The sequence below is a fragment of the Delphinapterus leucas genome, chromosome 3 (assembly GCF_059928025.1).
Source record: "Delphinapterus leucas isolate spDelLeu-1000000601 "Yukka" chromosome 3, BTC_Dleu_Yukka2, whole genome shotgun sequence".
In the NCBI taxonomy this organism is placed as follows: domain Eukaryota; kingdom Metazoa; phylum Chordata; class Mammalia; order Artiodactyla; family Monodontidae; genus Delphinapterus; species Delphinapterus leucas.
The window spans coordinates 13,786,203-13,808,382 of NC_143131.1; the positions used below are offsets into that span (position 1 = coordinate 13,786,203).

Here is a 22,180-nt window from a genome sequence, read left to right on the forward strand (position 1 = left end):
GTCCTTATGGTTATTTGAGCGTTACTACCTAGCATAACAGGATGTTCCCAGGCTCATCTTGTTCTTTTCCTGCCTCATCCCTGAGATCAGGCATGTCGCCAAGAGGTTCTGGTTCCCTGTAGTGTTGCATGGTATTTAGAAACAAAGTCTGGCTGCTCAGAAGTGCTCACTTGCTTGTGGGGTGTCAGTGCTTCTAGGCCGTCTGAGCAGAGTCAGGAAGCATGTGAATGTAGATACCCATCCACCCACCCACCCACCCACCCACCCACCCATCCATCCATCCATCCATCCATCCATCCATCCATCCATCCATCCATCCATCCATGCATCCATGCACATACATCTACAGCTATTGCTATGTCTGTGTCTGTCTCTGTTTTAAAACCACACATGTTCCTACTGACACTTCCGTCTCTAATCCAGCACCAGCCTTTCCCTTTCTGTTTATAAATCCCCTTTCAGATGGCGAGAAACCTGATTCCTTTTATCCTCGGTATATTAAGTTATTTGTGCGGTAAGTGCATTTGCTCTGTCTTCCCAGTCTCCCCCGTTCCCCTGGCCTCTGATCACCCCCAGTGCCCGTGCCCTTAGGAAGCCCAGCACGGGGTCACCGTGGGACCTCCACCCCTCACTGCTGCAGACCCTGGGCACTGGTTCCTCCATGCTAGGAGGGGAGGGGGAAGGGGGATGGGAAAGCAAGGATCACTCTTGTCTTTTCAGTGATTTTTTCTTTTCCTAACTCAGTGGTTTTCTAACCTGAGCATGCTGGTTATAAGTGCGGCTTCTCGTACTCCACCCCCAGAGATAGTGAATCGCCATCTTTAGTGGGTTTCCCAAGTGGTCCAGGGACTCTGATGCAGATGCTTTACAACCCACACACTGAGAGATATTCCCTGCCTGGCTCTCAAGAGCTGCCAGCCTGCCCAGGAGGCACTCATCCCACAGAAATTTATTGCGCCCCTGCCATGGGCACAGATCACTTAGGAGGAGGAATATTGGTAAGCAGGGCTTGTGCTTCCTTTTTCTTTCACCTACTTTTCCTTTCCGTTCCTTCCCTCCTCCCTCTCTCTCTCCCTCCTTCCCTCCTCCTTCCTTCCTTCTGCAATTTTTTTCTTTAAATAGTTACCTACAGCTTCTAGTCTCCGATGACAAAAGTTTGCAGTGGAAGCTTTCCCAGCACTTGTTTTCCCCCAGGACACAAACACCTGATTTTCTGTGCTTTAATTAGACCTGTCCCATGTTCCTGTTTGTGTTGTAGCAACAGGAGCATGCCCGTGCCTCGTCAACATGTGCTTGCTTCAGTTTGCCAGGTTTGGGGCTAATGCTGTCTGATGTAGTTGATCGCAGGAGAGTGAAGCAATACGAACATCTGGGATCAGCTGTAGGTGTAGAAACAGCACAGAGGGTAGCCATTTGCAACATTTTATCTTAAGCAGACTTACCAACTACTTTCTCGGCAAGCTAAATTCATAGAAGTGGTTTTTATCTCAGTACAGTGTGCCCGTGCCATCTGTAACCCTAGCCCCCGCCATCTGAGTTGTGACGTGAGACTGTGTACCGAGCGTCCAGCCACCTGCCCGTGGTCTTCGCCACAGCAGTCACAGGCGGGGATTCTTGGAGCAGAGGAGGTGAAACGCCACGCCCACCGTGGCCCGCCCTGATCCAGTGTGACTTCAGGGTTTAGTTTCTGCATCAGTTTCTCAATTTACCAAATATTAAAATGTCAGTTTAACAGTTTAACACATTTCTCAATTTAACTTACTTCAACAGCACCTTGTAGAAGTGACTGATAGGCTGCCCGAAGAGCTGGTAGAGCTCCTTTTTTAAGGAGCTGTACAAGTGGGTGATGGCGCGATGAGGGTTATTAGCCTAAAAGAAAAGCAAACAGAAAAATGAGTCACCTCGGTAGTAAACATCCTAAAATCCTGTCGGTGATGTGTGACAGCTCGCCTGCCTGGGTAGAGAGCAACTTCTATAGAGCGGTTATTTCAAAGCCTCATTAAGTATTGCAGCATCGCTGTAGACGTGCAGGTGCCGTAGTCAATGTTGGGCACAGCATCAGAGCCAACAGACCATCCGGGGGTCTGAGCTCTCTGCACCCCCAAACTTCAGGCCTCGCAAGGGCTTGAAATATAGAAGCGACAGAGGTCCGGCCCACGTGGAATCTGTAGAACATGCATGTTCTCTGCATACAGCTGACTTAACTGGCTCGGCTGTGCCAGCCAGTTCCTTGTTTGGGTCCTGTTTTGGTTTTCCCTTTCTGAGGATCCCAGGTAGAGGTGTCAGCGAGCCAAGCATGGTTAGGTTGATCTGGTTCTGAGTAAGAAATCTAATAGCTGAAAGAAATGGAAATAGGCTTTCAGAATTCCATCCTAAGAGCTTTGCCTGAAGAAAACCATCTCAGCGGGGAGTCCCAGCCTCTAAAGGTAAGGATATTGGGTGGCCTCCCTGGGGTGTGGGAAGCCAGCATGCAGCCTTTCAGAAGGTCATTGGCCAGTGTTAGTGGCAGCAGCTTCTTTGCGGAGCCATCTTCAGACCGGTTTACGCTCCAGACTCAAAGACAAAGTGTTCATCTCTTTGGCTGAGGAGTGTCAACCACAACTGCACAGCAAGCTGGATGCTCACGTGCTACCATTCGTCACTCCTTGCTGCTTTCCTAGAACCTGGACTTGAGAATAACTTCGTGAGAGTTGGAGGGGGTAGTGGGGCCGTGAAACATTCTCAGCATGGAGGGCTGTGCCCTGCAGGCTGTGATGAGCCACACCCAGCGAAGGAAGCAAAGCGGGGGGATGCTGGTTTGAGTCAATGCATGAAAGATTTGAAGAAGGACCACAATTTCTTTACGACACGCTGAGTGTAGTCATTTCTAGCCGTGCCTTTATGCGGTTCATGTATTTTGCCCACATTGGTCATATCTTGGGAATACTGTTGGAGCACTGTTAGATCTGATATAGCACCACATTTGGATATAACTGACCTTTCACCGGTCATACTTGGTCCTTGGGTGGTGGTTTTTGCCACCTTGAGCAATAATCTCCAGGTACTGGTCTCTTTCTGTAGATCAGAGCAGCATTCTGTGTGTGAGTAAAGAGTACTCCTGCTGGAGGCTCTGAGCTCTAATTTGATCTAGTGGGAAATGTAGAGACCCAAGTACCGGAAATAAGAACGGGCAAGCCTCTGTGAGGTTTGGCGGAACGTTTTGTAGGGTGGTACACAGGAATCCAAGTTACAGATCTTATGTGAAGTTTTGATTAAAAGTAAATAATCAAGAACCAGACCACTGTTCTTGACTTTAAACAGTTAAGTTTCCTCTTAAATATTAGGAATGAACGTAGCTATGATATGGTAAAATTTTAAACTTCAACCCCTTCTTTTCCTTTTTTGCATCTTTCTTAACTCATTTAGGTATTAGAGTGTATTAGTTCACATATTTATAAAATGTTACTCTTTGTAAGATGTTACTTCCACTGCCTTTCAAGTCCCTGAGCGTTGTATTGCAAGAGGAACAAAGAGCAGAATGTGAAAAAATGGCCCAATTTGATGTTTTCAAAAATTACAGCAGATAAGTCCTGCTTTTTGATAGTAAAGGTTGATCTCCTTTTTTTACAGCTGTGGTCTCCTTGTGGGACAGGGTTTGACTGCCTGAAAGCTAAAAAGACGTTTTTAGACAAAACATATAACTTAAGTAAATTAATTCACCTGGTTCTATAGTTAAGAAATTCAGAACTGTATCACATACCATAAACGTATATATATTCATTGTTTTAGTACTTAAATTATATATGAATAATTTGCTATTTTCAGTTTTTTATTTCATTAGTTTTCTGCTGGTTATTCTGTACCATTTAAAAGTCCTTATATTTATACAATAGAACAGTCCTCTTTGTAAAATTCTAGCATGTTTTCCCCTATATAGTACTACTGTACTTATAAAGACAAAAGTATTTTGCTAAAACTTACTAAAATTTATACATGGTATTCTTCATGTGCTTAAATAATACCTTTTAAATTGACAAACTTGTGAATGCTACACTGAAATAGAGTAGAACTATCTCTGAAAGCTTTATTGGAGAATTGCTGCGTATGAACACACATTTGGAGTTCCATGGGGTCTAGTTTTGGTGCAACAGGTGTCCTCTTGACTGGGATTTTTTTCTAGCCACTTCTGCCGGCACACTGTCTACCCACAAGCGACAGTGCCAGCAGGGGCACCAACAGAGACAGTTTAATCCCTGCTTAGGGGTACCCAGAAGGCAGAGCTTTGCTTCATGTGTTCCTTTGTATTAAGGTGATTGTGTGCTCACGTATTCAGTCACTGCCTCCCGCCCCTCCACCATGAGTAGGCATGTTGGCCTAAACCCAGTAATAATGTCTGCTCTCGAGCTCTGTCAGACAGTTGCAAAGACACCCAAGAAAGATTAGTTGGAATATTCTCTCTCGGATTATTTATTTATTCTCAGTAGTAGAATATTAATAGTGTCACATGGATGCCTTTGGAAACTTGGTAAGGGCCGGGAACGCATTTGTCATTTTGTATTGTGGTTTAAGATCCAAAACAACGGCTTAAGATAGAGGTTTACTTTTTACCAGTGGGAAAGTCCCAGGGCTTGCATCCCAGGGCTGGTATGGTAGCTCTGTTAGTAAGAGGATCTCTGAATCCTTTTGCCTTTTTGCTTTGCCTCTTTTAGCAGGTGAGCTACCATCCTTAAGGTTGCCTCAACGTCATCAGTAGCTGCTGAAGCTCCAGCCATCTTCACCAAGTTATTGGCAGCAGGGAGGAGAAAGAGGCAAGGGGGTAACTCAGCCTCCTAGGCAGCTTTCCTGGAAGCCCCATTCAGCATTTTTTACCTCTGTTACGTTAGCCACTCCTACTTGGAAGCGAGTCTAGGAAATGCAGGTTTATAGCTGGAGTATTGCTGTTCCCGACTGTGGGGTTTGGCTATCAAGGAGGGGCAAGTGGACTTTGGGGAAGCAGCTCTCAGTTTCTGCCACACCTTCTGATGTATATATCCTTCTGGCACATGTTCACCAAGTCGTATGCTCTGGTGTATGTTTCCTGACTTACGCATATTATAAGGAGTGAAACTCAGAGGAAATATTTATAAGGAATTCTTTCTAGGCTCTGTACAAATGCGAAATGTGTAACTTGGAGTATTGGTCCTCAGTCCTAAGAAATGCTGCACCCCCATTGTTTAACTGAAATTTTAGGGTACCTGCTCAAATAAAATGTATGGGTAATTATTTTCAGAAAATATTTATATTTGTATATATAAATTACTTATATGCTGCAATATGAATGAGAGACAAAAAGTGATTTATGATAAAATGTGTTTCAGTCTATAAATGCCTAAGTACATGCAAAATGGAGGAGAAAACAATTAGATATTCAGGTGCTTGCAATATATATAAAACCATTGTGAATATGGCAACTACAAATGCAGACTGGACATGTGTTATATTAATACTTGTGACTCAAATACTGAGAATGGTATTAATTGTGCTGGTATTTTAAAACGGTAAGCAACTCTTGTAAAGTTTCAAAGAAGACCAAGCACTGCCTTCCTTTGATTAATATGGTTAACTGCATTCCTGGAAAAATCAGTGTATATTGGAGTAGGTGAAAAAAAGAAAAAGGAAAAAAAAAAAAAACCTCCATGTTTATATGTCAAATAGAGCCTAACTCACATTATTACAAAAAGCAGGATGATTTTGAGGTAGTATCCTGCCTCTGTGAATCTGTCACAATAAGTCCCTTCCCCCAAGTCAGTCACTGTGCCTCCCCTCCCCCAAATCATTGTATCAAAAGTGCCCAGGCAAGTTTCAGTGACTCTTGGGGGCAACTCCCTGCTTTGGAAGACTTGCATTTCCTCTGTTTTTGTTTGTACAGGTGCCTGACACAACTGCTGCGGTTCAGTTGGTTCCTTTCTTCCCCCTGTTCTCTTTGGTTATGTCAGCTTGGTTGGTTTCTGCTTCAGTTTTTCTAACTTGATGTATTAGATCAGTTTTAATCTACAAAGGCTGGTAGCCAGCCTTCCTAAGGAAGTCAGCACTTCGAACAAAGGTCTCCGAATCAGGCATTAGGAAACAAACGTGTTGCATTCTAGCAAGATTTAAAGTTGTAAGAGGATTAAAGGAAGAGATTAGAAAAATCCACAGGCCTCTCATTTGCCACCAGTTTTTGGTTGCTAAAGGCTTCCCTTGGCCTGTCCCATTCACCCAGTGCCCCCCTCTCCACTGTCGTAAGGGTTTGCCCCTGAACGCTGTCTGCGTCTGTTAACAAGCCTCCCTTTCGGGACTTCCCTGGTGGCACAGTGGTAAAGAATCCGCCTGCCAATGCAGGGGACATGGGTTCGAGCCCTGGTCTGGGAAGATCCCACATGCCGCGGAGCAGCTAAGCCCGTGTGCCACAACTACTGAGCCTGAGCTCTAGAGCCCTCAAGCCACAACTACTGAGCCCGCGTGCCACAACTACTGAAGCCCATGTGCCTAGAGCCCGTGCTCTGTGGCAGTAGAAGCCACCGCAATGAGAAGCCTGCGCACCGCAACGAAGAGTAGCCCCCGCTCACCGCAACTAGAGAAAGCCCGCTCGCAGCAACGAAGACCCAACACAGCCAAAAATAAATAAACTAATAAATTTATTTTTTAAAAAAACAAGGCTCCGTTTCACTCCTCCTTTCCGTAGAAACCCAAGGAGGCTTTCAGATTTGGAAGGATCTGAGCAGGATCCTGGTCATGAGGACTGGCTTAGGGAACACCCTGAACCACACGCACAGCCCAGCTACATTATGTGCATCACGTCCTTCTTTTTGTCCAATCGGATCCTATAGTTTCTCCCACATCTGGCATAATCAATATGTTTAAATGTAAAAAATACATAATGCTTTTCTTTCCATATTCTACCCTCACCTTTTCTTACTTTTTCTGGTTAGTCTGATTGCTTTCATTTAATTGCACTTTGATAGTTAACTGCTGTAATACAGCACTGAAATCTCCTTTAAGAAATGATGGCATTTTAATTAAAATTGCTTCTTCTAAGTTCATGAACCAAATAAAATGGCACTTTTTAATTTTCTTTTTTCTTTTGTGAGGTAAAATTGCTATCCAACTGTGTCAGAAAGTGAAGGTACATATTCTTTGCCTGGTGCTAGATTATTGATTGCTTTTCAAGTGAGCTTTCAGATTCAGCATTAAAATTTTGCTCCATCGTGGTTGTTGTATTCTCGCTAACATAACTCAAGAAAAGTCTTACTTTTAAATTTTAATTTGCAGATATCGCAGCAATGAAATTTTAAGTCAGCGCCTATGTCATTTAAGGCAAAATACCGTGTTTATTTATTAAGACTAGCATCTGATACGGTGTTCGTGATGATGAATGTTCTTTTAAGTCCGTGTTTTACCGTATTTGGTTTTGTGATGTAATTGAATAACTGTTGGATTTGTTTTCAATTTTATTTTGTTCTTTATATAATATGCCTTTGAATGAAACTGCGGTTTATGTCTGTGTGTGTGTGAGCACGTGTCTGTGCAAGTGTGCACACACGCACTGGAGGACAGGTTCTGCAGCATGGCCTGGGCAAAGCCTTGGGTCCGGAAGAGTTGCTGGTTTATAATCGCTCGTCTGTCCTGCCGGCAGGTGAGCCAGGACGGGAAGTCACTCCTTGACAAGCTCCAGCGGCCCCTGACTCCCGGCAGCTCCGATTCCCTCACGGCCTCCGCCAACTACTCCAAGGCCGTGCACCACGTTCTCGACGTCATCCATGAGGTGCTGCATCACCAGCGGCAGCTCGAGAACATCTGGCAGCACCGCAAGGTCCGGCTCCACCAGAGGCTGCAGCTGTGCGTTTTCCAGCAGGACGTTCAGCAGGTAGGTCTCGTGGACCCCTGTCCTCGCGGGGGCGCCTTGTGCCGAGCGAGAGTGTAGGTGGGCGTGTCGTCATGGGGGCCTGTCTGTGTTGATGAAAGTAAGCTAGGCCAGACGGGAGAGAGAGACACACACAGACACGCACGCACACACCACACACACGCGTGCACATCTCCTTTCTTGGCATGAGTGAAAGCGGCGCTTCGAGAACGTGTGTTCAGGCTGCTGTCTGCCACGAGCTCATAGGCCTGGAACACAGGAGACGATGCTGCGCCTAACCCGGGGCCCCTGTGTTTTGTTCTTGAAACAGGTCATCCTTAGTTATGTTTATTTGTGAGAATAATGCCTCTGGTGCTTATGCCGAGGTGCTGGTACAGTTGAAGATTTGTCTGCCCTCAGTTGTTTAATGATAAGCTCGTCATGCTTCTCTCCCCGCTTGGCGGATATTGCAGTCCGAGGGGCACAGGGGGGCTTAATAAACAGTCGTCTGATTAATGAAAAACGGGCTTTTCCAGTCATTCATTTCTAAGCAGTTGACATCTTTGTTGTTGTTACAAAAATAAGAGTAAGCCCAGTCCCGATACTATTTATTTCCTTGTTATGAAATACGGAAGATTGTCCTGCTACCAGGGTTTTGAGGATTAATGCTGTGGGAGCTTATGAAATATGATACAGCTTTAGTAATAAATAAGATAAAAGTTGTGTCTTTGCCCTAAAACAGAGGAGAAAGCAAGGGTGTGGATGAGGTGTCAGTCTGGATGAGGAATTCTGGGGGTGCAGGGAAGCCCGTGGCATCCAGGGGAGTTGGCGTGAAGCCACAGTGATGGGTCGGGAACAGAGCCTGTGTCCCCTCCCTGGGTGTCCCAGAGTCCGGGAGCATTGCTTAGACAGGTAGAGGCTCAGATTGTGCTCTGCCGAGTATCACCTGCCGCTGAGGGGGTTGTCTGCCGACGGACGGAGGCGTGGAAGTCGTGCGGTGTCCTGACGACACGTAGGTCCTCCATATGCACTGATCATCATGCTTCTAGTAATGGGAATCTGGTGAGTCCCAGATCCTTTTAACTGCTGTATAATTTTTAATTTTCGCATAGTATGCTTTGATTTTACTGATGGCTTTTGAGTTCTCTGAAGGTTGCACGTACAAAGCGCCATAGGAATAATCATTTTGATACTGTGCATGCGTCTTTACGGTGTTGTTTTTGTTGAAGAAGGTAATGGCCAGGGAAAGAAGATGGAGGAGTCAAGGTGTAGAAGTTACTGTGAGAACTGAAATTGTGAGGTTGAAAGCACCAATATCAGTTTTTCTTAATTGTCCAAAAACTGTCAAAGTGTGGAATGTTAATAGCTTAAATGTAATTATTAAAGGATTTCCCCCCCTACCTCCGTATCCCTTGGATCAACTGTTCATTACGTGTCCATGGGCCAGCACACTTTCTGGACTTGTGTCTGGAGCAGCAGCTGGGCACCCCCTTTTCTCCCCCCAGCTCTCATGGCTCCTTGGGGCGCCCAGTCATATAAGAATAAGCCACTGGGCTGCTCACGTCAGAAGAGGAAGCCTTTGGGAACAGGCTGTTGAGAAAATCATCTAGCTTGGTGCCAGGTACTTACTGTGCTTGAATTCGAAAACAGCAAACATTCATTTTTGCAGGTAGAAAGGTAATTTTGATAATTACGAGGCCAGTTCTTTAAGCTGTTAATTTTTTTTTCTCAAGAGCCAGAACAGGGTTGGATGTCGGCAGGAGAGAGTGTCTTGCAGTCCATGGCACTATTAGCATTCTGAAGAAATGATAATTGCTGTTTAAGGGAAACATTTTGTCGACTAAATGATCCGGAATAGTTTGGACTCATTATGCAAACGGGAAATTGCTCTGTCAGCTTGTGAAGCCAGGAGCGAAAGTTGATAAGATTAAGCAAAGCAAACACTTGGCTTAGGAGGGGTCCTTAGGATGTCAGACTGAAAATGTGTTTCTGAAACTCAAGAAATTAATCACACACAGGGAAAAATTTTGCCATCTTGAGCATAAAGGAGGAAAGGTAAGCTGAGGATAAGTGAGGAAAAGAAAATAGTGCTTTAGAAAGATGTTGTCAGCAGAAGATAAATTTGTAAAGACGAAAACAATCAAACTCCACAGAAACATAATAAGCCAATTAGAGATACCACAAGTGGTTTTTGTTTGGTTGCTTTGGGTCGTGGAAAGGCATCTGTAAATACTGAGGAAAAAGAAAAGCAGCTTACCACAAAAGAGGTAAGGATGATGACATTCTTGTGAAGACAGCCCTCCAAGAAGTGTATATGCTTGTCTGTGGAAAAATACTTGAAAGAAAAGACGTGAGACCATTAATGGCGTGTGCCCTTGAGGAAGGGATGGCATGGGGGATTTCATTTTTAAAACGCGTAACTTTGGTTTAGTGGTTAGTGGTTTTTTTCCATAACAAGCAAAGGCAATTTCGTAATTTCTGGATGGACAGTGTTTTGGACAGGAGTCAGGCGCTGTGGGGTAGGGGGTGTGAAGCTACCGTCCCAGAGCACTGAGCATGGGTCCAAATCAAAGGTTGGGGGGCGCGGGTGGTAGGAACACTTGCTGAAGACTTGCCCAAGCACATGTCCTGCCTACTGGACAGCCTTAACCTTGGTCATCATTAGCTTAAAAATAAAATTAATACCATTTGTCATATTTCTTGGTGGTCAAATAATATACCTATTCCCATTGCCTTTTGTTTACTGTTAGAGCAACCCCCAGTGGACGTTTGGTTGAATTAGTGAATGAAGACTTGTCCTACTGCCAAGCGGTGTTTTCCAGTTTAGGGTATGCTTTAGTTTTCTCTAACAGCATAATTGATCACTGCTGCACTTGTTCAAATGAGATGACAGTTTTGGAAGCAGTCCACAGCAGGATGCCATCAAACCCGTTCTCCTGCTCACTGGTGCAGTCTGCCTGCCTCTTGGGCTGGTGGGATTTAGCTGCTCCAACATGTTGTGTGAGGTGAATGGGCCCCGGAAATCTGCTTTCCTGAAGCAGGCTGACTCCCCCCAAAGAAGCCCCTCAGACAAGGAGCCCTTCTCCTAAAAAAGCCTCTGGCTCCCCCATAGCCCTTCACCCTCGCAGACTTATCTCTTGGAAAAACTCCTTCCAGGTTGGTGTTGGGCCATTAGCTAATATTCTGAAAAAATGGTCAAGAAAATCTAGTCCACTCGAGATTCTTCTCGTCCACACTTCATCCTTTTTTTCAAAATATCTAAAATTGAATGTGTGGTATTCTGAGAGGTACAGAGGTAAATATGTTGACTAGCTCAACCTTCCTTTTCTCAAGGAATTACAGCCTAGTGAGAGTGGATGGTTTAATAGTCTCATAAATTAGCCCGTAACATGCTCAGAGTTGGCGTGTGTGTCTTTGGTTGTCGTGAGGTGTGATTTTGCCCAGGCGTGAGGTTGAGTCATGCCTCTTGAGGTGCTGCCCACATGAGGGAGTGAATAAAACTGGCCGCCCTCATCGGTGTTGTCTGCCTGCCTTGCACATGCCATCTAAGGGGACACGTCTGTGCTGTAATGACTCGTGCAGATCTGGGGGTTCCAGGGAGCCTTGTCCGTATCCCCAAACATCAAGGCTGCAGCTTATGAGGAAGATGAAGACCCTGTAACAGGGGTGCAAGTCACACTTGCCAGGGTGCCAGGGAAGCCTTCCTGAGAGATGCACGTTTCCGCTGGCCTTTGACGGGTGACTGGAAAGTCAGGAGGTTGAGGATGGTGCACCAGGGCTTGCGGGGATGGTGGAGACACAAAGGGCGGGGCCTGTCCGGAGCAGCAGGGGCCCGGAGTGGACAGCTGGGAGCGTGGAGCCTGAACTGGTGCAGGTCTGGGAGGACGACCTCCGCGATGAAGGCTTGGGAGTTGTTTCTGTGAGCTTTGGGACACATTGAGGGGACATGGCGAGCCTGAGCGCCGTGCATGTTTCCTTCCTCTCTTAGTGCTCTCGGCCAGCCTGTGGCGGAGGGGTTAGTGTTTTCCCATTTCACCACATGGAGTTCAAACCCGCAGGCCGTGTGTTTTGACTTGATGCTGCGACAGTGGATGACAGGGTGACAAGTGTGGCGTGAGAGCGAGATTCCAGGCGAGGAGACAGGCTCGGGCCCCACCACGGACCAAGGTGCAAGTCAGGGGGGAGTCCTGGAGTGCAGAACTTAAGGTCCATGGGGCAGTGGTCTGTGTTTTATTCTCTGGTGTTTCCCAAGCGTCTGGGATAGTAGATGCTCAGTAGTTGCTGAATGAATGAATGAATAAATGAGTAGATGAAGAAATTTAAGGAATTCCCCAATTTTGCTAATTAAAGATTATTTGGAGTTAGTCTCTTTGTTTATTCTGGAATGGGGGAGGGTTGGCCCTACGTTGGAATCAAGTCATCTAACTGGGAGATCTTCGTGAAGGGACCAGGAGCTTTGATTAAGGTTGGGGAGTTAGGGGTGGCTGAGGAAGGAAGGGGTGATTTCATGGCCTGGGAGTTTTGCCAATGTGTGAGATCTTTAAAATATTAAAGATTTTGGCCACTTGAACGTAAAGAAATGGGTTTCAGGTCCACGGAGAAGCTATTTCACAGTTCTGCCTTGGGTCCTAGGCTGCTAGCCATTTGCCAGTAAAAGTCATCCCTCGGTGATGCCTGACCCAGAGGTTCCACCTACACTGGACCTAGCTCTTAAGGGAAGGTTCCGGAACCTCATTTGTCCTTTGCTCATTAATTTAAGTCAGAAGGATGGGGTTTTCTCATCAGGGTCATTATACAGCCCTCACTATGTGATGATTTAACACTGTCTTCTGTTTACATATAAGAATGGTTAGAAAATGGCCATCTTTTCTGAGAGTTTCTCAGTTCGAATTAGGGAGTACTGGAGGGCAAGTGTTTGATTAGGGATTGGGAACCTGCTGGGAGCAGATAGAGGCTAACTGTTGATCTTTCTGGTGGATCTGGAGCCAGCTTTTATTACCTTTTTTTTTTGCGGTACGCGGGCCTCTCACTGTTGTGGCCTCTCCCGTTGCGGAGCACAGGCTCCGGACGCACAGGCTCAGCGGCCATGGCTCACGGGCCCAGCCACTCCGCGGCATGTGGGATCTTCCTGGACCGGGGCATGATCCCGTGTCCCCTGCGTCGGCAGGCAGACTCTCAACCACTGCGTCACCAGGGAAGCCCTTTCATTACCTTTTGTCATAGAAACAGAGAAGAGACTTGACTGTCAGAGTAATCTTAGTAACCACAGCTCGCAAGGAGCCGACAGTTCAATGGTGGGGTTAAAAGGGTGGGAAAAGGGACGAATCTCTTCCCCACAGTGGATGCAATACAGGAATGCAGGGCGCGGGAGCTGGCGCTGTGAGCCAGTGGGATGGGAAGTCGAGGACACATTCACTCAGGGGTCAGGATGTCCAGGAGCAGACAGAGCCAAGAACGAGCCCCAGGCAGCTGGGTCTCCCCATTGTTGAGTGTCAGCCGAATTGCCAGGGTCCCCTAAGAGGAAAGTGCCCAGGGATTAGCTGACAGGGAAGACCGCACGCATGCATGTGTGTATGTATATTTCTATAGTTCAGTGACTAGACTTAAGGTATACATAACATCTGGACGCGTTTCTTAGATAACATCTAGACATACTGAGATTTTTCTTGGACAACTTTGTACTGTTTTATACTTATTTCCAAATTAAGAATGAAAAAATAATTTTTAAAAGTTTAGAAAATTGCTAAAGGTATTAGCCCATGTTGGTAGAGTGATGGTTTGGTTGGGGTGTGATGGGAACATCCAAGGTGAGACTATATGAATAGTAACCTACTTACCTCCTTTCGTCCCTCCCTCCCTCCCATCCTAAGGTTCTTTGCTTTCCTTAAGAAATTTAATGTACTTATGTAATTAAAACTATGGTAATACCAGGAGAAGTGATTTAAATTTTTTTAGAAGATGGATGGATGGATGATGTAAAAGTTTAGAAGCCTGCCAGCCTCTTTCTGAGCCCTTCTTCCCTGATTTCTCCCAGGCTCCCTTCCACACAAGAAAGTGCGTGTGGAGCACGCGCTCCTGGCCTTTCCTGTGCCCTCATGGGAGTTAAGCAGAAGTAGCTCCTGCAATGCAGGGCATTTGGTGTCCTGTATCATATGTTTGCTGTATGTAATTTGCCTGAGGTTTTTTTAAATAGCATCTTTTTCCAAGTGAGCATTAGGCTTAGTGTACTTTGAAATGTTCTAGAAACCATTTTTAAAAAAAATTTCAGTATTATGAGTAATTAGAAGATGTGGTACATAATGCAATGGAATATCACTCAGCCATTAAAAAGAATGAAATAATGCCACTTGGAGTAACATGGATGGACCTACAGATTATCAAACTGAGTGAAGGAAGTTAGAGAAAGAATATCTATTGCTTATATGTGGAATCTGAAAAGAAACGATACAAATGAACTTACAAAACAGAAACAGACTCACAGACTTAGAGAAGGAACTTCTGGTTATGGGGGTGGGGGAGGAGATAGGGACTTTGGGGTTGACATGTACACACTACTACATTTACAATGGATAACCGACAAGGACCTGCTGTACAGCACAGGGAACTCTGCTCAGTATTATGTACCAACCTAAATGGGAAAAGGATGTGAAAAAGAATAGAGACATGTATATCTATAACTGAATCACTTTGCTGGACACCTGAAAGTGTTGCAACATTGTTAATCAACTATAGTCCAATATAAAATACAAAGTTAAAAAAAGAGTAGGGGCTTCCCTGGTGGCGCAGTGGTTAGGAATCCGCCTGCCAGTGCAGGGCACAGGGTTTGAGCCCTGGTCTGGGAAGATTCTCACATGCTGCGGAGCACCTAAGCCCGCGAGCCACAGCTCCTGAAGCCTGCGCGCCTAGAGCCCGTGCTCCGCAACAAGAGAAGCCACTGCTCGCCGCAACTAGAGGGAGCCCGCGCACAGCAACGAAGACCCAACACAGCCAAAAACAAAGAAGTAAAATAAATTTTTAAAAAAGAGTGATTATATTTTTAGAACAAACTTAATTCTAATTTTGAAATACAATGATTGAAGAAATGGAGAGTTCTTGGCTCCCCTGGAGAGAAGTAAAGAAATGTGTGGGTGGAGATAGTCATTACTGTCAGGCAGCGGTGAATGCTGGACCTAGAACGTTACTCTTTCTTCACTCAGTCCTCAAGAGCCCACAAATGCATGTGGAATTTTGTGTCTGTTTCATTCCACTGTAGATGTTATGCCACGCACTTTACAGAATTTAGACCCAGAGGCCCTTGTGATCACGTCAGACCAGGCCCCTCATTTTCCAGGTTAAAAAACCCCAGACTCAAAAAAGTCGAGCATCTTGGCCGAAGCTGCAGGAAGCCTAGTGGGTTTTTAACTGCTTCACTGCTCTTGACCTGGGGAGGATGCTTCACTCTGAGCTAATCAAAGAGTCAAATTGACATCTTACTTAAGAAGGAATATTTAAGTGGAGCTTCTCAGGCTCCGGGAAGGGGCTTTCATAGAAGCTGCAGTTGCCCATCACTGCAAAGGAAAATAGCTACTGAAGGAGACTTTTTCGGTTTCTTCACATTTTACTTTCTCACTCACTGTTTGCATTCAGCTTAGGAGTGGGTGAGGGGAAACGGAGGCCTCAAGGGAGAGAGGGCGCTGACTCCCAGCCCCCAGCGGTCCCGAGCCCAGCTATTCCCAGCTCACAGCTTCGTGTTCTCCTCTGAGCAGCTGATGGGAAAGGGAAGAGCGTGACTGGGAGGCCGGCTTCAGGAGTAAAGTACGCTGTGAGCGTTAGGGAAGAAGGTGCCAGGCAGGCTCAGATGGCAGGGGTGTGTGGGTTCCCTCACTTCTGCTTCTTAACTTCCTGATTAAGTGTCATTAACAGCGTAATACTGGACGTCCGTCCTCCTTGCAGCAGTGGCTGAAACACTGGCCTTTAAGAAAAGTTATGTTATTGAAGAGCAGGCCTCCTTTTTGGTCCCCCATTTGAGTTTAGCAAATTTCAAATGATGTGGCTTAGTTGTTCGGTCATCCTTTGTTATAATCACTAAAATAGCATTGATTTGATCATCAAGAAAGCTCTTATCTAGGGCTTCCCTGGTGGCGCAGTGGTTGGGAGTCCGCCTGCCGAGGCAGGGGACACGGGTTCGTGCCCCGGTCCGGGAAGATCCCACATGCCGCGGAGCCGCTGGACCCGTGGGCCATGGCCGCTGAGTCTGCGCGTCCAGAGCCTGTGCTCCGCAACGGGAGAGGCCACAGCAGTGAGAGGCCCGCGTACCGCAAAAAAAAAAAAGAAAGCCCTTATCTAAATGCTTCTGTCAGGAGCACTTATTTAAAAGCAGAACTAGAAGCATAGTATGTCTATTTCTAGATTGGTATCCTGGTGATTTAAATAACAGCCAGCCTGTTGAACAAGGAAGTAACTAAAGTAAGTGAAACTGGCTTAGTTTTGGTTTTACAGGGAATCTAGGGTAGGGATGGGAGGAAATTCATATTTTGCCACTAGAAAATCTGATTTTATATTAAAAAGAACAAATTCAGAATATTTTAGAATTGCCATTGTTTTTTATTTGTTTCATGTAACCGTAGTTTTTAAAACTGAATATAGACTTGGCAGAGTTAATTGTTTCATTTTTGTGTGCTTAAAATGTGACTTAGAGCAGCGGTCCCCAACCTTTTTTGGTACCAGGGACCGGTATCGTGGAAGACAGTCTCTTTCCACGGGCTGGAGTGGGTGGGGATGGTCAGGCGGCGATGCGAGCGATGGGGGCAGCAGTTGAAGCTTCGCTCGCTTGCCCGTCGCTCACCTGCTGCTGTGCAGCCGGGGTCTTAACAGGGTGGAGGCCCCCTGACTTAGAGGGAACTCTCATTATTGTGACAGAAAACACTGATTCCCTAGGCCTTGTCTCTTTAAAACAGTAGCTAAAATTGACAGATGTTTGTATGTTTTCCCTGAATACCGTTTGCGTCCAAAGTTCCCAGTAAAAATAGATAAGCTTAATGTGCTCCTGGTGGTTTTATGTCAGAGGTCTGGTCTAGTTTTTACAAACAGTAAATCTTAGCGCTGGAACTCTAACGTTAGAAATACTTTAAAGGTTTTCATATAGTATTTACATTTCATAAAGTAACACAATATAATGAGGGGTAGGAGCCTATGTTCGGATTCTTGAAGTCCTGTGTTGGTTTCTCTTTTTAACGAGGTGTTCTTTCCCGGGCTCTTAACTTTCCTGAGCATCCAGTTCTTGCTTAATAGAGATAATAATAGAAGTCTACTGTCTTCTTTGTAGCCCTTGGGACAAATATGTTTTGGAATTAAGAATCTCTCAGAGTTGAGAAAGAGAACAGTGTGTATACACTGTGATACACACTCTGGTGAGGTCTGGGCAGCCCCCCATCATCAAGCACATGGAGATTTCTGCAGCCAAACGTTCAAGGACCCACACCAAAGGGGTCAATAAAGACTGTTAGTAGCCTCAGGTCAGGTCTTATCGCCAGTGACTTTTTCTGACCAAGTTTTGAAAAAATATTTGGAATTTCAGAGCTGTTTTTAGCTTTTTGTGGATAAGGGGTTATGGACCTGTATTGCCCTCCCAAGCACAGCACAGAATAATCTCTCAATAGATGATGCCAGAGACAATGACGTGGTACATGGTGATGATAGAAGGCTGTTCTAGTAAGTATTTGAAATAAACACCTCTGCATTTTCAAGGGAAAATGTTATTACATTGGTCTTTATATTGCATGTTGTTGACACATAGGCCCTTGAGAATGTCTCCTCTCTGACAAGGGTTTAGTATTTAGTTGTAAGTTCTTAAATAGTAATTACTTAGAAATATTAATCCACAAAACATAGTGAATATTAGGTAGTAGGGGCTTATGGCAGAAAATTACTTTAGAGATTGTATGGGATGGCCAGACTCGGCCACGTGAGTGAGGATAGAAAAGGCAACAGTGGCCAGTTCCCAAGACGTGTGGTCCAGGCGTGGTGTTGTTTGCTGGTTCACCTCCCCCCGTTTTGCTCTCTATTATAATAGTGTCACTTACCCAATAGCCTGAACTGTTCTGAAGCAAAGCAGCTCTTTCCTTCCTCAGTTTGCCACCTGTGTGCCAGCTCTGCTGACTTGAAGAGGCAGTGGAGACTAGAGGTTAAGAGAATGGACCCTGCTTCCTGGGTCCAGGTCCACAGACTGGCTCTTCCACTTGGTAGCCGTTGGTCCTGCGTCTTCATGTATGAAACAGAGTCACGATGTGCCCCCATCCAGCTCTCCGTGAGGACTGGTGGTGTAGTGTACGTCAGGGCCGGCTTCAGTAGCAGGTGCTCAGACAGCAGCGCAATTATTCGTTAAGAGATGAGCATTATCATACTGCCGTCGTCACGTTCAATCTTATAATTACAAGTAGGGAGCTAAGCAATCTGAGATTTTCTGCACAGCTGACATTTTGACTTAGATGCTGAGAAGAGTTATCTGTGTTTTAAGTCTTGGCGGCTCACTTTGGAGCGACCTTGACCTTGGGGCTATCATGGTGCCTGTTAGAGGACACTGTACAGAGGAACAAGCTTGCCCCACATTCCCCGAACAAGGAGGGTGCGCTGTCGGCCTCCCAGCCTTGCTCTTCTGCCTGTGAACCAGGTGCCCTGGGAAGGACTGGCTTTTGCCCTTTTTCCTCGAGCCGGCTGCAGAGAGCAAGTTGTTGTTAAGGTGAAGGTCACAAGGCAGGGAGAGGGCAGCTGCCACCACGGCTGAGTCAGGGAGGGGGCTGGCTGGACTAGCTTGATGGAGCCCTGGCTTGCAAATATTTTTATGTTTTAAATGGAAAGGTTCCACAAGCTTGTCTTTCAGATGCTCCTTGGGCAGGTACGTTCATTCAGGATTCCTTGGCGATCTGGGAAACATTCTCAGACTTAATGAGAAGCAAAAGCCTCATGGGGAAGTTTGGTTTTGAGTATGAGCTAGATTTCACAATTGTCTGCGACTGTTTTTAAAAAGTGCTTGGAATTCGTAGTCTTCTTTGAATTACTTTCATGTTTGTTGGAAATATAATTTCACTTGGTATTTATAATTCTGTGAAAAGGAACCACTAATAAAAGAAAAATTGTAACCCATTTGTAACCCTGAGTGATTGGTTCATAATAGCTTTTATTTCCAATTTATGCTTTCTGAAGCAACTTTTCTTGGGCTTGAAAAAACAAATTCTTATTTTTTAAAAAAGACTGTGTTTTGCTCCCTCCAGCTCTTTCTACCAAATAGTGTTTGTCTTTTACTTCTTGAAATTCTGCCCTTACTTCAAGTCTGTATTGAGTCATCAGTACTCATCAGGTTTGCTGTTTACCAAACCTCGATTTTTCTTTTTACACTATGTTGGGGAGTATACAGCAGATACTATAGCTTTAGTTTAAAAAAAGTGTCTCCTAGTCTTTCATGTAGATCTGATAGGGAAGTGGACAGTGGCATAGATGTACTTACGTATCTCTCAACTCTTTTCAAGCTTAATATACTTGATCCTAGTCTTCTGCCTGGTGCTGGCCTCATACCGAAAGGCACATTCCATTAACTGTATCCATTCTTTGAAGCTGAGACATCTTGAAATTATCATTGGGCATTTCTTTACGAGTGAGACAGGACCTGTGTTCTGTAATACGTAGTAAGAGACTGTCATATAAACAGCAGCTTGATATCAGGTGGTGAATGTGGTATTACCTACTGATGGTGATACTGAAGGTCTCTCTCTCTCTTTTTAATCTGAAGAAAGAAAAATAATATACTAAGTGCACTGGTTAAAAAGCAATGGAATATTCATAGCCTGTGCTACCAAAGAGCTTGACATTAGATGGAAGCTGTCTCTGGTGACAGTTTGTGGGTGGGGATGGCTTGTGTGCTCTATACCTGCCACGCCAGGATATTAAGGTGCTTGACAACTCACAGTCCCCCATTATTATCCCCACTGAGCAGGCGGAAGCTGCGGCTCAGAAGGGCTACCCCGTGTCTGTGGGGCAGGGGGCTAGAAATGAAAGGTAAAGAGGGAGCTTTTCAGAAGGGCTGGGAGGTGGACAGACAGAAGACAAATGGATCCAGTAGGAATCACTTTGATAGTGTGACCCCGGGTGACTGGCAGAGCATGGCGTTGACAGAGAGGTTCAGAAATGAACTGTGGTAATAAGGTAAGCGTGTACCTGCAGCCTGAGCAGCCGCTGCGCTGCGAGGCTTGACCTCCGTACCCCCCCCCCCGTCCTCCCACATGCGCACGCGCGCGCACACACGCACACACACATGCACACACACACACACCCCTGCTCATTCTACAAGGCTCTTTACAGAGGACCACCAGGGATTTATTCAGGTTCGTGAGCCATTTTATTTACACGCATTACTGACTTTGCTAAGCCCTATGCAGAAAGGACCATCAGTCAGACCAGAAGGTGACTGGTGTGGAGCAGAAGAGGACGAGTCCGGCTGTCCCTGGACAGGCCTTTAGCAGCTGCCTCCTTTTATCTAGATGTCTGTCAGCACAACTGATCTCTCAGTGGTGGAGGTAACAAAGGGCAAGGGATCACTTTTGTAGCAATGAACCTCAAATTAACGCCCCTTTTATTTATTTACTTTAACTGAAATATAGTTGACATGCAGTGTTAGGTTAGTGTCAGGTGTACTCTGTAGTGACTTGGCATTTGCATGCATTGTGAAACAATCACCGGGTAAATTTAGTGCCCAGCTGTCCACACACAGTTGTTGTATTATTATCCACTGTCTTCCCCAAGCTGTGCATCGCATTCCCCACCCTAAGGCCCCCTTAATTTTGCAGTTAGTGGAGGGCTGTGACTGGTCCCCTTCCAGGTTGCCCTCTAGACCACTGTCCCAGCTGTGCGGCTCCAGGCGGGTCTTTAGTCCAAGATTGTTTTGATCTGCATCCTTAGTTACCATGGCTACTAATTGCAGAATCCAAGGTGGCCTTCAGTACTTTGCAACACATGAACAAATGTCTTCAGATATTCAAATATCTTTTAAGGAAAGTTTCTGGCTAAAGACGTCACTGACTTAGTTTTTGGCTGGTTATCCCCTCTCCATCAGAAAGAGACGAATGTATATTTGATGTAGTCTTAAATATGTTGTTTGATGATGTTGGCGTTTTGCAACTTCTCAAGTACAGTAGCCAGTGAACTACTCAGCCCCAGCTGTGACTTAAAAACGTTGGGTTGCCCTGCTTTACTTGTACTCTTTTTCTTTAGTGTGGTGGATTTCAGCTAGCAAGAACTCTTACGTATTTAAGTTCATGGAATGTTTAGCTTTCACGACAGCTTAGTTTATAGAATAAATTATCCTCGAAGACCAGGACAGAGGCATTTAGCTGTTTTGTTTTCTTGGGTTTTACTTACATGTTTCAAGTCTTTCAGAAGAGACAGAAAAACATGAACTCTGTAGTTAAACTTCAATTGTCTGAGTTGTGAAGCTTTGAGCCTTATAAAAATGTTAAGTTAAATTGCTCCTCTGTGACTTGACTACCACTATCTCACACAAAACCCAGGCAGTTTTGTTGGCTCAGTCATGCATAAACTGAGGTGAGATTTAATTTAATCATTATTGCATGTAATATTTATACATAGACAGACTTGCACTATTAAAGTAAGAGCTGATTAAAATCGTGGTAGGAAAGTGGACAGAAGATGTAGTTCTCAACGTGTTAGATTACTGTCCGGTTGCTCCCAATTTTTTTTCTCCCTTGTTTCTTATAGAGTTCAGATGAGAGACTGTATCGTTAATGGATAGCCCTAAAACTGATGGAGGCAGGCATGGTTTTTATGGCATGTATATCTGTATTTCATTGTAGGTGCTGGACTGGATTGAGAACCATGGAGAAGCATTTCTGAGCAAACATACAGGTGTGGGGAAATCTCTGCATCGGGCCAGAGCTTTGCAGAAACGTCATGAAGATTTTGAAGAAGTAGCACAGGTAAAACAATGGCTTTTACTATTTTCTTCCATAAATACCTATGTGGTTGGTTTTGAATTACAGTTTTAACCCCATCTCTGTTGACTTAGCTTTAATGACGTAGGTTTGAAGGTGATTCAGAGATAATGCTCAGATTTCAGATGAAGCTGTCATGGCCTGGCCGAAAGATGATTTAGACTGTTGACCCTTTCATAAATGTGAAGTTCTTGAAACAGAAAAATGTCTTGGATATTTTTGCCATATTTATGGTACAAGTGTCTGTTGACTAGTTTGTAAAATTCCAGTTCATAATCAGGGAATAACAGTCCTTGAATTTCTTTAATGATGGGCCAGCATTTCTTTTCCCTTTTCTATTTCTTTTAAAGTCATGTGCTTC

General features: G+C 45.1%; 1 protein-coding gene across 3 annotated transcripts in view; it reads left to right on the top strand.

Moving 5' to 3' along the window:
- Positions 1 to 22,180, top strand: part of TRIO (trio Rho guanine nucleotide exchange factor) — a 372,400-nt gene that overhangs the window by 181,142 nt on the left and 169,078 nt on the right. For all 3 annotated transcript variants that reach the window (XM_089908686.1, XM_089908685.1, XM_089908687.1), the window contains exons 9-10: positions 7,634 to 7,864; positions 21,682 to 21,804. In XM_089908686.1, the coding sequence (XP_089764812.1) occupies positions 7,634 to 7,864; positions 21,682 to 21,804 (354 nt within the window). The remainder of the gene's footprint in view (positions 1 to 7,633; positions 7,865 to 21,681; positions 21,805 to 22,180) is intronic.